We start from the raw sequence: 17,149 nt of genomic DNA, 5'->3' as shown, positions 1-17,149 counted from the left end.
TTCAAGGACTAAACTTACCAACCACCTCTTGCATTCCCATGGACTTGTTTTTCATTTTATTTTGCACTAATATCTTGTTTTTCTTCACCAATGTCTTTTTTGTGCAGCCGATTTCTTTTCATTGTTTTGCAGAATTTATGTTATTGTGTGTTGTCTGAGTCGTAGTGCATGTGATACTGCTGCAAGGTTTTCATTGTAGCTGTACCTCACCTTATTTGTGCATCTGACTATGCACTTGGCTTAACTTGACTTGTATGCATTGAGCACTGTGTTGTTATTTTGCAGAATATAAATAACAGTAGTCCTTTCGATTGCAGGTGTGGAAGTCTCAAAATGGCTGCCGGGTGTGTAAAGACTCTGAAATATATGCTGTTCGTATTCAACTTATTATTTTGGGTAAGCATTGGAATAACTTTTATAGAAAAAAACTCTCTAGGTGAAAGTAGTAATTTATCCTGTACAGCAAGTCATTTACAGAATATATCTTCAGGTTCAAGTTCAAATGAGTTTATTGCTTATGGTATGTTGCAGATGTGCCCTAGAAGGCAAGACGCCAGTGTTTATTAGCACTGTATGTAACCATTGCCCCGCATCTAGAGTGAGCCAGTGTGAACTGTTCCACTGTATAATACCAGTGTTCCACACTGCATACTTAAACAGAATAACACTGCCTTTCCTCCCACTGTATGTCCCATGCATATAATCAGCCATCACCAATCTGTTTATTAAAGGTAGACAAACGTGCTGGAGAAACTCAGCGGGGGCAGCAGCATCTATGGAGCGAAGGAAATAGGCAACGTTTCGGCAAAAAACGTTGCCTATTTCCTTCGCTCCATAGATGCTGCTGCACCCGCTGAGTTTCTCCAGCACTTTTGTCTACCTTCGATTTTCCAGCATCTGCAGTTCCTTGTTGACCACTCTGTTTATTAATTGTGAACCATGACTAATATCCCCATCATTGTGGATCACCGATCCCTAATCTGGAACCACTGTATATTAATACAATGAATCAATGATACTTTATTATTACATTTACCTCGCCATTGTGAAATGTTTTGTTTTGCATACAACCCAGTAAAATCCTACAGGAGACCTCACCTGGGCAGTACACAAGAGTCGCCACATTTCTGGCACCAACAAAGTCCTGTAGAACAGTGCATTATACTGGGCTAACGGAATCAAGGGATATGGGGGGAAAGCAGGAATGGGGTACTGATTTTGGATGATCAGCCATGATCATATTGAATGGCGGTGCTGGCTCGATGGGCTAAATGGTTTTCTCCTGCACCTACTTTCTACGTAGCTACATGCGGTGAGTGGAGAATAATACAACTCTTGCTGAAGCTACCACTCTGCCATCAGAGAGTGATGCCCCTGTCCCACTTAGGAAACCTGAACGGAAACCTCTGGAGACTTTGCGCCCCACCCAAGGTTTCCGTGCGGTTCCCGGAGATTGCAGGTGGTTGCCGGAGGTTGCAGGTAGTGGAAGCAGGTCGGGAGACTGACAAAAACCTCCGGGAACCGCACGGAAACCTTGTGCTTTCCGTTCAGGTTTCCTAAGTGGGACAGGGGCATAAGGGAAGTCACCAGGGGTCACATTGGGTAACACACCATACAGTGAACTAGCGAACCTTACTGTGCACCATAGATTATAGATTATAATCTTTGCTGTGCACTTCCCCTTTTTGTTCCTTGGAAACTGGAAGTAGGTAACAGTGAACTAGCATGTCATACTGTGCATTTCCCCACTTTGTTACTTGGTTACTTCACGTCTACAGTGAGCCATTATCACATCATACAATGAAATAGGGTACAATACTACCATATTCCCACTACCTGCTTGGGTACCTCACTCTACAGTGAGCCAGTGACACACACTCTATGGTTTAAACCAGTGATTCCCAACCTGGGGCCATGGCAAATTTCAGGGGGCGGCCAAAGAAAATTTTGGGGATTTATGGGGCCACAGGTTCAATGAAGGGGGCCACAGAGCTATCACCCTGTTGCCTCCTAAATTTCAGTTCTAATAAATTTAAATCTATGTAGTTGAAATATTTTTGATGTTTGTGGAATAGAATAAAAGAGAATATATGTGCAATTACTAGACACTGATATTTTTATGGAAGGTATTATAACATTGAAGTACTTTTTTTTCCGCTAATAATGTCAGGGGGGGCCGTGAGCTAAAAAAAGGTTGGGAACCACTGGTTTAAATGATGTCACATGAAATGAGGATTGTCATCAAAGCTTCTGGATCTGACAAATTCCTATTCTGACTTTAATATGGTAGTTATGGTAGTTTTCCATTTGACTGCTAGATGCTGTGTCTGATGTCTTGCATCACTTGCTACACCTCATAGTATCTTGATTAAGTCGCCACTTGTGTGAAGCCCAATCCACATTAGAAATCCAGCTGATAAGCACAAAGTGTTGGAGTAATACAGTGGTAGACAAAAATGCTGGAGAAACTCAGAGGGTGAGGCAGCATCTATGGAGCGAAGGAATAGGCGACGTTTCGGGTCGAGACCCTTCTTCAGACTGATGTGAGGGTGGGGCGGGGGTGCGGGAAGAAGAAAGGAAGAGGCGGAGACAGTGGGCTGAGGGAGAGCTGAGAAGGGGAGGAGAAAGCAGGGACTACCTGAAGTTAGAGAAGTCAATGATCATACCGCTGGGGTGTAAACTGCCCAAGCAAAATATGAGGTGCTGCTCCTCCACTTTACGGTGGTCCTCACTCTGGCCATGGAGGAGGCCCAGGACAGAAAGGTCAGATTCGAAATGGGAGGGGGAGTTGAAATACGGAGCCACCGGGAGATCGGGTTTGTTAATGCGGACCGAGCGGAGGTGTTGGGCGAAGCGATCGCCAAGCCTACGCTTGGTCTCACCGATATAGAGCAGCTGACACCTAGAGCAGCGGATGCAATAGATGAGGTTGGAGGGGGTGCGGGTGAGCCTCTGCCGCACCTGGAAAGACTGCTTGGGTCCTTGAATGGAGTCAAGGGGGCAGGTAAAGCGACAAGTGTAGCACTTCCTGCGGATGCAAGGGAAAGTGCCAGACGAGGGGGTGGTTTAGGTGGGAAGGGATGAATTGACCAGGGAGTTACGGAGGGAGCGGTCTCTGCAGAAAGCAGACAGGGGAGTAGATGGGAAGATGTGGCCGGTGGTGGGATCCCGTTGGAGGTGGCAAGAATGTCGGAAGCCATTATTATGTGATGGCTGGAAGGTGAGGACAAGGGGGACTCTGTCCTTGTTATGAGTGGGGGGGATGGGGAGTGAGAGCAGAGTTACGGGGTATAGAAGAGACCCTGGTGAGAGCCTCATCTATAGTAGAAGAGGGGAACCGGCAATCACTGAAGAATGAGGACACCTCCGATGCTCTGGTGTGGAACACCTCATCCTGGGTGCAGATGCGGTGTAGACTGAGGAATTGGGAGTAGGGGATGGAGTCCTTACAGGAAGCAGGGTGGGAAGAAGTATAGTCGAGATAGCCATGGGAGTCAGTGGGTTTATAGTGGATGTCGGTCAGTAGTCTATCACCTGCGATAGAGATAGTGAGGTCTAGAAATGGTAGGGAAATGTCGAAAATGGTCCAGGTGTATTTGAGTGCCGGATGGAATTAGTGATGAAATGGATGAAGTCAGTGAGTTGTGTGCGGGTGCAGGAGGTAGCACCAATGCAGTCGTCAATGTAGCGGAAGTAGAGTTTTGGGATAGGGCCCTGGTACACCTCGAACAAAGATTGTTCGACGTACCCTACAAAGAGGCAGGCATAGCTAGGGCCCATGCGCGTGCCCATAGCTACGCCTTGTATTTGGAGGAAATAGGAGGAGTCAAACAAAAAGTTGTTACGGGTAAGGACCAGCTGTAAGGAGTAATACAGTGGGTCAGGCAACATCTCTGGTGAAAAAAGATGGATGACATTTCGGGTCGGAACGCTTCTTCAGACACAACCTGAAACATTACCCATCCTTTTTCTCCAGAGAAGCTGCCTGAGTTACTCCAGCACTTTGTACCTATTCAGTAAAAACCAGCATCTGCAGTTCCTTTCTACACATTTAGAAATGCAGCTGTTTATTTGGTTCGGATCCCAGCTCAAGAAACTAGGGATATACTTTAGACCTATCGGACAAATTAATTAAAAAATAATCTTAGATCCTTTGCTGAATCTCTAGATGCCCTCATTTCCCCATGCTTAGTTTTTACAATCTCCCCCCTGCCTCATGGTTGGCACCCTGAGATGTCTATGAAATGTGGGCATGAGCATGTAAATTGCCCCTTCGGTGGGTGATGGTACCTGAGGGGGAGTTGATGGGAATGTGGGGAGAAGGAAATGGGATTTATGTAGGATTATTGTAAATGGGTAGCTGACCATTGGCATGAACTTGGTTGACCAAAGGGGCCTGTTTCCACACTGTATCTCTCTCTATGACGATGTGATTCTATCCCTTGTGATTGATCACCACCTTTTTCAGATATGTGGATGCATCATCATGGGGTTGGGGATCTACATGCTGAGCATGAAGAGTGTTGGAGTCTTGCTCTCCAGCCTGCCTTCCCTCTCAGTGGCCAACATACTCATCATCGTGGGATCCATCACCATGGTGGTGGCTTTTGTGGGCTGCACAGGAGCCATCAAGGAAAACAAATGCTTGCTTCTGTCGGTAAGTACTACCAGATGACACTAGTTGTAGAAAATAGGAGCAGGAGCAGGCCATTCGGCCCTTCCAGCTGGCCTATCAACCAGCACCATTATTGACAAGCATTCCTATTCCTTATATTCCTCCCCCTCCCCATATCCCTTGATCCCATTGGCATTAGAAATATATCAGCAATAAAGCTCAGATACTGCAGTACACTTGGGACTCTGCTGCCTGACATATTTTTCAGTCTATTAAATATCAACATGTTGACATGCTTTTAATTCACTATTTTCAAATGCTATATGTAAGAGTAATGCATTTTCCAGGGAACCCGGTTAATTTAAATGGAGACTGGGAACCGGGGTTCTGATGTGTGAAAGGGAGAATGGGAACTGGAGCTCCAGTGTGTGGAAGGGAAAATGGGAATTGGGACTTCAGTGTGGTGAAAGGGTGCATAGGAACCAAGGCTCCATTGTGTGAAAGTCATCCCACTGTGTTAGAGGGAGTCTGGTAAGCCAAACGCCGAAACATCTGGATTTCCAAATAATCGGTTGGCAGATTATCAGAAATGTTACTCTACTTCCCTCTTAAATATAATCAATGACCAGACCTCCTCTGCAATGCACTGGGTAAAGAATTGCACAGTTTCACCATTCTCTAGATGGAGATGTTTCTCCAGACCTGCAAGGTGTTTCCAGCAAGTTAGTGTAGTTTTTATGAGTGTGTGCTTGTACATGTGCAGAAAGTGTGTGCCAGTGAATGAGAGGGGGAGGGCGATATATGTGGGAGGAGGAGGAGGAGGGTATCTGGTGTGAAACGGATGAAATTGTCACTCATGGACTGATTTTCTCTTTTGTCCAGTTCTTCATCTTGCTCCTCCTGATCCTTCTGACTGAGGTCATAGTTGCTGTCATCCTATTCTTCCATGAGAGCCAGGTACGTTTTGAGGTCTGAGCGCAAGCAGGTGATTTGGGACAGAACACAATGCTTTTGGTCCCCAAACTCCATGTGGAGATGTTGCCAATACAATCACTGTTCCCGGTAGAAATCTACAGGAACAAAGCAGTGGGCAATTGGACTCCAACCAACTACCTGGAGGCATGAATGCTGCAAATCATTAACTGACTCTTTTTTTCAGTTCATTTGAACTAATACTACACTTGAGGTTGATAGATTGTCATATTGTCTTCCTCTGGGATTCCATTCCTTGGAACTGTCCAGTGGGCCAAATGTCCTCTTCATTTCCTCAGCAGCATCTCCATCCCTTCTCATCTTTCTCCATTCCTTTATCTTACATCCCATCATTTCCATCCCATCATCTTCCATCCCACAACTTCTATCCCAACATTTTCTGTCCCATCATTTTCAATCTTACATTCTCCATCCCACCATTTCAGCACAAACATGTAGGCTGAAGAGGCCATTCCAGTGCTGTACAGTTCAATGTTCTATCCTGCATCCCATCAGCTTCCATCCCATCATGTTCCATCCTATCATTCTCCATCCCATCTCTCTCCCGAGCACCATTCTCCATCTCACCCCCATCATCTTCTGTACACCCTCTGTTCCCTTTGCTCTGAGACATATGATTCCACTTCTACCCCTGCCTGGGCACTTGGCGCCTCTGTAACTAGCCATTCGTTTCTCTGTTGAACCACCTGGAAAACTATGGCCAGGTGAATATTCCTGGTCTCAGGCGGATTGGAATGCAAGAAAAAGGATGAAAACCCCAGGCTTCCTGTAACATTGCTGTCTTTGTTCTGCAGATAAACAAATACATTGAAGAAGAGACAACAAAGCATTTGGAGGAGCTGCAAAACACCAATAGCACTGAAATGAGGGAAGTTTGGGATACAATCCAGGAGCAGGTGAGCTAAAGCTGGCACACACCTAGGACATGGATGGAAGGACAAGGGTGAGAGGAGATGTGTTCTGTCACTGAAGAAGGGCATTTGAGCAGAGATCTAGACTTCTACTAGTAGAACAGTGCAGGGCCTGTGTTTGCTCACCAGGCAAGACATGTTCAAACTATTCTCCCACTGCAAGGCAGGGGTATCCCTGCTGTTTAAAAACCATCTTAGACCATCTCTGCAATGCAGGGTATTTACATGGGCAACCCTTGCCTTCACAGACCCCCTCCTCGACTGAAGAAGGGTCTCGACCCGAAACGTCGCCCATTCCTTCTCTCCAGAGATACTGCCTCCCCACTGAGTTACTCCAGCATTTTGTGTTTCCCCTCCTTGGCATCTTCTGCCAGGAGAGCCCTTTGTATGATGAGGCTACCTAAAGTGTGCCCCCTCAATTCCCACCAGCCCCCTCCCCACTGGAGGGTCCATCACCTCGACTCTGCCCACATCCACCCAGTGCTTGTTACACTCCCCAGCAGTGTTTACATTGTGGTGTGACTCTTCACAAGCTGCTTCCTGTGGGCAGAGTGATGAATAACAGGAAATTCAGCCCCTAATCACCTGCGATTACTGAAATAGATTAGAGTTACCGAGAGCGATGATTGTTTGGGTAAGACACACTCATTAATTTTACGATATATTGGGAGCTTTTTGAGACACTGGTAGGAAAATAGTTAAAATCGAGTTAACAGGGAGATCGATATAGGTCCATTTGTAAATCTTTACCTTAGTATGAAGGAACCAACATTTGGACAAACTATTCTGGATTTCACCATGTCAGACCATTAGAACTTAGAACTTAGAACTGAGGGCGGCATGGTGGCACAGCGGTAGAGATGCTGTCTTACAGCACCAGAGACCCTGGTTCGATCCAGACTATGGGTGCTTATCTGTACGGAATGTGTATGTTCTCCCTGTGACCTGCGTGGGTTTTTTTCCAGGAGCTCCAGCTTCCTCCCACACTGCCCAAATGTACACGTTTGTAGACTAATTGCCTTGGTATAATTGTAAATTGTTCCTAGTGTGTGTAGGATAGTGTTAGTGTGCGGGGATCGCTGGTCGGCGCTCCCTATTTTTTCCTCTCAATCCCATTCTCCTGCCTTTTTTCCAAAACCCTTGACGCCGTTACTAATCAAGAGTCTGTCAATCTCCATTGTAAAAATACCCAATGACTTGGCCTCCTCGGCCGTCTGTGGCAATGGATTCCACAGATTCACTATCCTCTGGATAAAGAAATTCCTCCTCATTCCATTCTAAAGGTACATCCTTTTATTCTGAGGCTGTGCCTTCTGGCCCTAAACTCTGCCACTACTGAGAACATCCTCTCACATCCACTCTATCTGGGCCTTTCATTAATCGGTATGTTTGCATTGAACATAATGCAAATTAAACTAACCCCTTCTGTCTACACATACCCCATATCCCCTGATTCTATGCTTATTCATGTGCCAATCTAAAAGCCTCTTAAAGGCCACCATCATATCTGTTTTCCCTGTCATCACGTTCCAGGAACTTAGCACACTCTGTGTAAGACAACTTGCCTTGTAATTTTAATTTTAACCTTTCCTCCTCCCACCATAAAACTATGCCCTCTAGTATTTGACATTTCCACTTGGGGTAAAAGGTTTTGACTGTAAGTTAAGACTGTAGGAATGAAATTTCATTCCAACCAAGCTGTTTGAATGACAATAAAAGGCATTCTATTCTAGCCTATCTATGCCACTCATAATTTTATAAACTCCGATCAGATCTCTCCTCGGCTTCTGACGCTCCAAAGAAAACAATCCATTTTTGTCGAATCTCTCCTTATAGCTGAACCAGGCAGCATCCTGGTGAACTTCTTCTGCACCCTCTCTAAAGCCACCACATCCTTCCTTTAATGGGCTGCACAGAACTGCACAAAATCTACAATTAACAATCCTATTCTCTTCAACGTTTTCATAGATTCTACATTTTGTTAATATTTGACTGTGACTCAGCCTTTAATGTACACTGTTGGTGTAATTTCCCCAGGGGGTTTCCCCCAAACTTCCAGCATGAAAGCAGAAGAAACCGCAGGGAAAATCCCGGCAGTATTGAAATGACATCATGCCCCAAATCAGTGATGATGCAGAAGAAAGATCAATTTTGTTACTCTCGGCTGCAAAGTTACCCGCAGGCGGCCATGAAACTATCCAATTGTCAGAAATATTCCAATGATCAATTGTTGTCCTTTACGGTGTGAACACTTATCCTTTCTGACATATAAATGATACTGGGTCCCTGTATCTGACTCTGAACTGCCAACTCTAAGTTGCCTAACAAAGTCTCTCAGCCTCGTCCAACTTCTACAAAGGTCCAGCAAACCTCCTCAAACCAGTGATTCTGCTCGTAGTCCTATGAGCTCCCATTGTCTGTGGAAGGCAAGGTCTCATGAAGGTGATCAGGAAGGGTGATAAACCATTAGGGTGGGGCAATTGGCATGATTTAATAAAACTTCCAGAAGCACGTCTAACTATCTATGGTGTTATACAGCACGGAAACTGGCCCTTTGGTCCAACTGCACAATGCCCCCTACCTAAGCAAATCCTATTTGCCTGTGTTTGACTCAATTCCTTATAAACCTTTCCTATTCATGTACCTGTCCAAATGTCTTTTGAACATAGTTGTACCCACCTTGATCACTCCCTGCAGCAGCTCATTCCATTTATCCACCATCCTCTGTGTGAAAAACGTGGCCCTCAAGTCTCCTTTAAATCTTTCCCCTCTCACCTTCAACCTAGTTTTACACTCCCCTGGGAAAAAGACTGTGACCATCTGTGAAGTGTATTTAAGAGAATGTTATATATCGATAACTGTGCAGTTCATAGTGTGAAGATTTTTTTTAATTTTTTTTATTTAACCTTTATTTAACCAGGAGAAGTCTCATTGAGATTAAAAATCTCTTTTACAAGAGAGTCCTGGCCAAGACAGGCAGCAGCACAGTTCCACAGTTACAGACAATAATTTAAAAAAAACAACGGAGAACATATAAATAGAGTCACAGTCAGAACATCATCAAACAAAGCATGTACAGACAGAAGAGCCCGCTTCAACATCATTAAGAAGGGATTTAAATCTGTTTATAGAAACCAGCTCCTTAAGTTTTAGTTTATTCTGCAGCTGGTTCCATGCGAAGGGAGCAGCATAACTAAATGCCCTTTTCCCCAATTCAGTACGGACTTTAGGTACAGTTAGTAAGAACAAGTCCTCAGAGCGAAGCTGATAAGTTCCTGTGCTTTTTCGAATGACATACTTCTGCAGGTATGAAGGAAGAACACCGAGGATAGTCTTATAAATAAGGATATGCCAATGATGGAGTCTGCGGGTGGACAGGGCAAACCATCCAACTTGAGCATACAACGTGCAGTGGTGCGTGAGGGTTTTAAAATTAGTAACAAATTAGTTACAAGATAACTTTGTTCTTTTCTTGTCTCCTCTCAGTTGCATTGTTGTGGCGTTATGAACTATACTGACTGGAAAGGTGACGTCCCCCAATCTTGTTGTCGATCCAATAAACCCTGCACTGCCCCAAACTATTGGGAGAAGGTGAGATGTACGGATGAACTGTTCTGGACACGGAGCAGTCAGAGTAATTTCCTCTGGGGGAAACGTAATGTTGGCAAAGGGACGCGTACATATAATGTAGCACATGGAAATGTCCAGTACAGCCACAGACCCTTTGGCCCACAATGTCCGTGCCCAACATGATGTCAAGTTAAAGAAATATCCTCTGCCTGCACGTGATCCATATCCCTTCATTCCCTGCTTATCCATATGCCTTTCTAAAAGCGTAAACACCACTATTTAATCTGCCTACACCACTAACCCTAGCAGTGCATTCCAGGCACCTAATATCCTCTGTGCAAAAAAACTTGCCCCACACATCCCCTTTAAACTTTTCCCTTCTCACCTTAAAGCCATGCCCTGTAGTCTTTGACATGTCCACCCTGGGAAAATGGTTCTGTCTGTCTGTCCTCTCTATGCCTCTCATAATGTTATGTATTTATATCAGCTCTCCCCTCAACCTACAGCGACCTAGAGTAAATAATCCAAGATTGTCCAACCTCTCATCGTAGCTAATACCCCCTCATTCAGGTAAACCTACACCTTCCAACTCTCTGCTGAAACATTTTTCAATCCTTCAGAGATTTGTAGGTGTTGGGATCTTTATACGATTAGATTGGAGATATATGATGGGTTGAAAATGGATTTCACCATGAAGTGAAATGTTGGTGCCTTAATAAAAGTCAGTATTGTGTTTTCCCCCCAATTTTGGTTTGTTAAAATGTGACTTTGCAGCGGTGTTGCCAGTTTGCCAGTGATGTCAGGGAGCATGTCAGAGTGTCTCCAGTGGTAACTTTCACGGAGATTAGAGAAAGAACACAGGAGGGACTGGGCAAAGGTAATGACAAATCTCTCTCACTCCCATCTCACAATGACATCAATTCCCCTTGCTATAAGTGATCCCAGCCATAATGAGGTGTGGGCTCAGAGTTCAGGCAGTGATCATTACACTGGCGTATGCACTGAAAACTTGCATTAAGTTCCTGCGGTGTACAGCAGTGCAATGAATGGTCTGGCTGGCTGGATCTAAGGGTAAAGCATCGAAGGTACAGTGAGCTGGCCATATTTTGTCTTTGGTTCCGAACAGGGCAGTTCCCTCTTTGTTTTAGTGTTTGTAAAAAATGTTGGTTGCAGGCTGCACATTATCCATTAATACCGATAAATGAATGTGGAACTATTGTGGGTGAAGAGCTCCAGTGTGTTTTAGGCTGTGCAGTTGATCTCAGTGGGCTGCTGCCATGTTTGCCTGAATGAGGGCAACTCACACTTGTTTCGCTTTGCTGAGAAACAGCTTCTGAAATCCTTCTCCTTCCGATTCCCAGGGTTGCTATGGCCTGATCCGCGACTGGTTTGAGAAAAACTTTATGACCGTTGGAATCATCATCATCTGCACATCAGTAATCCAGGTAAACACGTTGTGCCGAGCAGCTGCGGGTAACTGGATGTACTGGCTCGAAGGGCCGAATGGCCTCCTCCTGCACCTATTTTCTATGTTTATTTTCTATGTTTACTGGTTACAGCATTACATGTTTAGACAACACAGCTGGTAGAGCTGCTGCCCCACAGTGCCAGAGACCTGGGTTCGATCCTGGCCTCGGGTCCTCTCCATGTGGAGTTTGCATGTTCTCCCTGTGACCAAGTGGATTTTGTCCCGGTGCTCTGGTTTCTTCCCACATCCCAAAGACACGCGAGTTTGTAGATTAATTGGCCTCTGTAAAGTGCGGAATCAAGAGAAGGGGGGGGGGGGGGAAACAGGAACGGGGTACTGATTTTGGATGATCAGCCATGATCATATTGAATGGCGGTGCTCGCTCGAAGGGCCGAATGGCCTACGCCTGCACCTATTTTTATATTTCTATGTTTCTAAGTGCCCCTCGTGTGTAGGAAGTGGATGAGAAAGTGGGATAACTTAGAACTAATGTGAATGCATAAATAGTGATCAGCATGGACTCAGTGGGCCTATTTCCACACTATATCTCTAAACGAAACAAGCATCATATTGGTAGTTTAGTTCACAGGATTCCCTGCTGCCCCCAGCACTGATGTCAGGCTTGGAAGAATGCAAGACCTTATATCTCATAGTTTAAGAAATCCTTCCTAAACTCTCTATGCCCCCATATTTTAGGTGAAAATGGCCCACTGAACAAAATACTACTTTGTTTTGCTCTTTGTGGTGATGGGCATGAAATTTGTGCTCCCTATTGAAGGAATTAGAAGGTATTAGAGGGGGGATTAGGAAAATCTCTGAGGCTCAATTCAAGTTTATTGTCACGCGCACAAGTACAGTAAGGCACAGAGACGTTAAACATTCTGGCTTGCAGCAGCAGCAGCAGCAGCATCTCAAACAGAGACTCAGTAGACACATCTGTCCATTTCCCTCCACAGATGCTCCAACAGTCTGTCCTTTGTGTGAAGTATGCTAATGATTTTTCTTCTTTCCCTTCAGGTACTGGGTATGTCATTTGCCATGACACTGTACTGTCACATATGTAACAACTATAAGTCATATGGCGACTGAGTCCGATGTCGTCCCTCCCCAAGAGGGATCCCCAGACCTTGGGAGTGTAACTGTGTGTGCCGTTGTAGACTCTGCTCTTCTGAAGACTTGCACTTTGCCTGTTTCCTGCCACCGTCAATGAATGTGCGATGTAATCTCGACTGTGTGAAGTTGGAACATCGATGGATCACTGCATTGGTGCCACCAGCCTAGTGCATGCACGTTGCCTCCCACTCTCTCTCTAGCGCCTCTGCATGGAACCATACTCAACCATACATCACAAACTACCTGGTCTCTTGCTCCTTTGTATTTTTTGAGAGAGCTATAGCACCAAGGGCTTTGCATTTCTACATCTCAGCCTGGAAGAACAATGGGCGGGTCCCTGTATCTTCTCAGGAAAGACTTAACATTACATGGAATGGCATGGATTGTGCAGCGCAGAAACAGGCCATATCTGAATGTATTCACCACATCCATCTTTACCAATCCTTCTAGATCTCTACAATACCACCCCCTTTCTCCCTCAGGTTTCTTAAACTGCCCCTTAAATGCATCTGCAAATGGACATTTAAATGCAAATAGGCCTTTATGGACTCCACCCTTCCTGAGGTCATCTGTTGCCGGCCCAGTTTTGTTCTGGCCTTCTCTATCTTTCAGTCCGAAGAAGGGTTCTGACCCGAAACGTCACCTATTCCTTTTCTCCAGAGATGCTGCCTGACCCGCTGAGTTACTCCGGCATTTTGTGCCTATCTTCGGTATAAACCAGATCTGAAGTTCCTTCTTACACTTGAAATGCATCTGTTCACCTCTGCTGATGTCACGCATTCTTCATGGTATATCCCTTATTTCCATCTAGATTCAAATTCCATGACATTTGAAATCATCTTCCATAACCCTGTTAAATCTCTCCTTTCAGTCCAATCTCGGTCATAGAACAAAAGATCCTCAGATCAGGCCTTCAGGAAGGTTCCAATCAATTAATTCACCCGTATAAATCTATTATTCACCTTCTCCGATATATCCTTCATTTATAATATTAACTCTTCTAGGTGTGGTTTAACCAACATTTTATCTTTTGATGTAACATAATGTGTTGCTTTTTGTTTTAATCGGTCTCTTCATTAACTTGCATCTCTACATTTAATAATCAGTAGATTTATGTCACAGATCACTTTGCCCTCAGTTCACCATTTCCACCCTTATTTTCCAAAGAGTATTTCTCATTTTATATTATTCCTAATCATAGCACCACCTTTGTTGTAGCAAATTCTTATTTACATGGCCGTTCCAAAAATGTATCTCCAAGCCGCAGCAAAAGAAACCACAGGCCTAGCCATTCGAGGGTTAATAACCATCTTTGAGAAAGGGCTAACCTTCCATGTGCTTTTGCGACTACGTTTGCATTTAGATTTGGTTCTTTCAAACTCCTTTTGTTTCCTTTGGGGAACAGAGTACTTTGATGATTCCAATGCAGAATGGTTATGTTTCATTCACATTAACCATAAAGAACTTTGAAATAACTGTTGCAAATTGCTTTATTTTATGTATATAATGCGCCTGAATCATTTGGAAATGTTGATTTGATTGTAAAACCTTACCCTGATTGTTTGGTGACAACAGAATCAGAAAGATGCCTCCCTACTTGAAATGTTTACTTTAGCTATTCTCCAGCATTTTTGTCTACCTTCTGATGCAGAGTAGTTATGTTTCATTCAACTGCAGGATAAGTTGAATGTTTTCATTGTATAATTCTACTCGTACAAATGCAGTGAAAAGTATTTTAGTTTTAGTGTAGTTTATCATTGGCAAATGCACTAAGGTACAGTGAAAAGCTTTTTTGTTGCGTGCTCTCCAGTCAGTGAAAAGACTATACATTATTACAATCAGACCGTCCACAGTGTAGCATTTCACATGTTTATTTGGAATGTACAGCATTTACAACTCAATAATTGAAAATAAATGTAATACTTTTCCATGAAAACCTTAATGTTCACAAGTCATTTATATATCATTATCATTATCATTATCATCCTTTATTGTCATCTTGCAATGCAATAATGCAAGAGATGCTGCTGTTGAGATACAGATTTAAAAGAGTGGAGCGATTGTGATGAATGATACCAGATCCACTCTGAGACCAGCACACAGATACTCGCCTGGTTTCAGAGCCATCTTTGTTTTGCATTGGTGGTTTTGGTAACATAATGCAAGGTAACAAGAGGAAAAAGTTCCACACACGCAGCTGGAGTGCCCTGGAAATATGGAGTGTACCTCTCTGATGCTGATTCACACTGTAGCTCTGGGACTGATTCACACTGTGACTGATTCACACTGTAGCTGCGTGACTGATTCACACTGTGACTGATTCACACTGTAGCTGTGTGTGTTGAGGTCCACTGAGTGGAAAGCCCCATGTAACAGCCGCAAACAGCATCAGGCTGCTGATGCGTGACTCTCAAAATGTAATTAGATGTCAAGATAAGAGAATTTTAGAACAATTAACCCTGACATACCAAATGCCCCTTTTCTCAACCTTGACACAATTTGCACTGTCGCTATAGCCAGTCTATTTAAATGATTTTGAAGGCTCCCAGATATAACTCGGGACGATGACTGAACTGAGATCACAGGAGTAGATTAGGATTTAACTGAGTTCTGTTTTCTTAATCTGCCATCTTTACTCATTGTCAACCTGCCTTACTGCCGCAACTGGTAGAGCTGCTGCCTGCCTCACAGAGCCAGAGACACGGGTTCAATCCTCACCTTGGCTGCTGAATGTGTTTAGTTTGCATGTTCTCCCAGTGATTGCTTGTGTTCCTCCAACATCCCAAAGACACGCTGGTTTGTAAGATAATTGTCCCTAGTCTGCTGGGAGTGGATTGGAAAGTGGGATCACAGAACTAGTGTGAGCGTGTGATTGATGGTCAGCGTGGACTCGGTGGGCTGATCGGTCTGTTTCCACCCATTCCTTCTCTACAGAGATGGAGCAGAGATGCTGTGTTACTCCAGCATTTTGTGTCTACTGTTTGCACCAGCATCTGCAGTTCCTTCTTACACACCACAGTTGGTAAATCTGTTACAAGTCTTTGGTGGTTGTAACCAGCAGAGTGGATAAGAGGGGAATATTAAGTGTGATGTAACTGGATTTTCTAAAGGACTTTGATAACGAAGATAATGAAAGGAAATGAGAGCACGGTATTGAGGGTAATCTTCCAGAATGGACTGAGAATGAATAAATGGGTCTTTGTCAGGTTAGAAGGATGAGGTGTGGTGAGCAGTTGCAGGCCTAGCTGCTTACAATCTACAGCAGTGATTTGAACATAGAACAGTTCAGCACAGGAACAGGCCTTTCGGCCCACAATGTCTGTGCTGATTTGGGTGAGGGTATCAAGTGCAATATATCCAAGGCTGGACAGTGTGAGTTGTGAGGAGAATGATGAAAAGGATTTTTTGGATGCGGAGTTGGGTTAGAATTTAGAAAGGCTAAGTGAATGACCAACGAGAGGGTAGATGGAATGTAATGTGGAAAAATGTGGAGTCATCTGCTTTTGTAGTAAAAAATAAAACCATAGTCTTTTTTAAATGTCTTTATTAAAAGCCTTTATTGAAAGTTAATTTAAAAGTTGATTTTAAAAAGATAATTTAAGTCTTTTAAATGTATTTTAAAAGTAAATTTGAAAGCCTTTTTTCTCAAATTGCACTAGACTGAATAATTGTTGGTGTTCTAAGAGGCAAATTATATACGGGACTAGTCCTCGTTCCCCCAACGCAATATTCCACCACTCACCCATAGCCCCCAACTATGCAGGCGCTGCTGACGTGGCAATAAGTTGTAAAAAATTAAGATCAGTGTGAACACATCTCACTCGCCCTCTTTAGTCCCCCCTCCTCCATTATCCTCCCTCTACCCACCCTCCACCAACCCTCCTCTGCTTCCTCCCCTCACCCCCTCCCTCCCCTCCTCCCTCTTCCCCCTCCCCACTCCATTACCTCACCATCCCTCTTCCTACCGCTATCCTCCTCCATTTCCCCTCATCCCCCAGCATTCCCTCCCTCTCCTGTTCACCCTACCTCTTATTTCCCCTCTCTTCCTCCCCTCCCCTACTTTCTCCCTCCCTTACCCTCAGTCATTCCCTCCCTCCCTCCATAACCCCTCACCTCTCCCTAACCCCTCCTCTCTCTCTATCCCCCACTCCCCCCTCCTCCCTCTATCTCTCCCCCCCCCCCCCCCCCCCGATTTAAAGTCCGAGAGAAAGATGCAGCACTCAAACAGGTCCTTTGGCCACCAAGTCTGCACCAACCATCCAGCATCTTTTTACATTAATCCCACTATAATCCCATTTTATTCTCCCCACTTTCCCAGCAACTCCCCCCAGATCCAACCTCTCACCCACACACTGGAGACCATTCACAGCGACCAATTCATGTACCAACCTGCATGGCTTTTGGCTGTGGGAGGAGGCATGGATCACCTGAGGGAAACACACATGGCCACAGGGAGAATGTGCAAACTCCACACAGGCA

General features: G+C 44.5%; 1 protein-coding gene across 1 annotated transcript in view; it reads left to right on the top strand.

The window, feature by feature from the left end:
- The window catches only part of cd53 (CD53 molecule), a 30,270-nt gene extending 15,669 nt beyond the window's left edge, over positions 1–14,601 (top strand). Inside the window, exons 2-8 of the mRNA XM_033042696.1 lie at positions 318–396; positions 4,469–4,657; positions 5,498–5,572; positions 6,403–6,504; positions 10,006–10,110; positions 11,451–11,534; positions 12,575–14,601. Coding sequence (XP_032898587.1) covers positions 334–396; positions 4,469–4,657; positions 5,498–5,572; positions 6,403–6,504; positions 10,006–10,110; positions 11,451–11,534; positions 12,575–12,646 — 690 coding nt within the window. The 5' untranslated portion in view covers positions 318–333 and the 3' untranslated portion in view covers positions 12,647–14,601. The remainder of the gene's footprint in view (positions 1–317; positions 397–4,468; positions 4,658–5,497; positions 5,573–6,402; positions 6,505–10,005; positions 10,111–11,450; positions 11,535–12,574) is intronic.
- The last annotated feature ends 2,548 nt before the right edge of the window (positions 14,602–17,149 follow it).

This window comes from Amblyraja radiata, chromosome 24 (assembly GCF_010909765.2).
Source record: "Amblyraja radiata isolate CabotCenter1 chromosome 24, sAmbRad1.1.pri, whole genome shotgun sequence".
NCBI classification, from domain to species: domain Eukaryota; kingdom Metazoa; phylum Chordata; class Chondrichthyes; order Rajiformes; family Rajidae; genus Amblyraja; species Amblyraja radiata.
The sequence above is the reverse complement of the archived record's forward strand: the minus strand, read 5'-3'. Positions and strand labels throughout refer to the sequence as shown.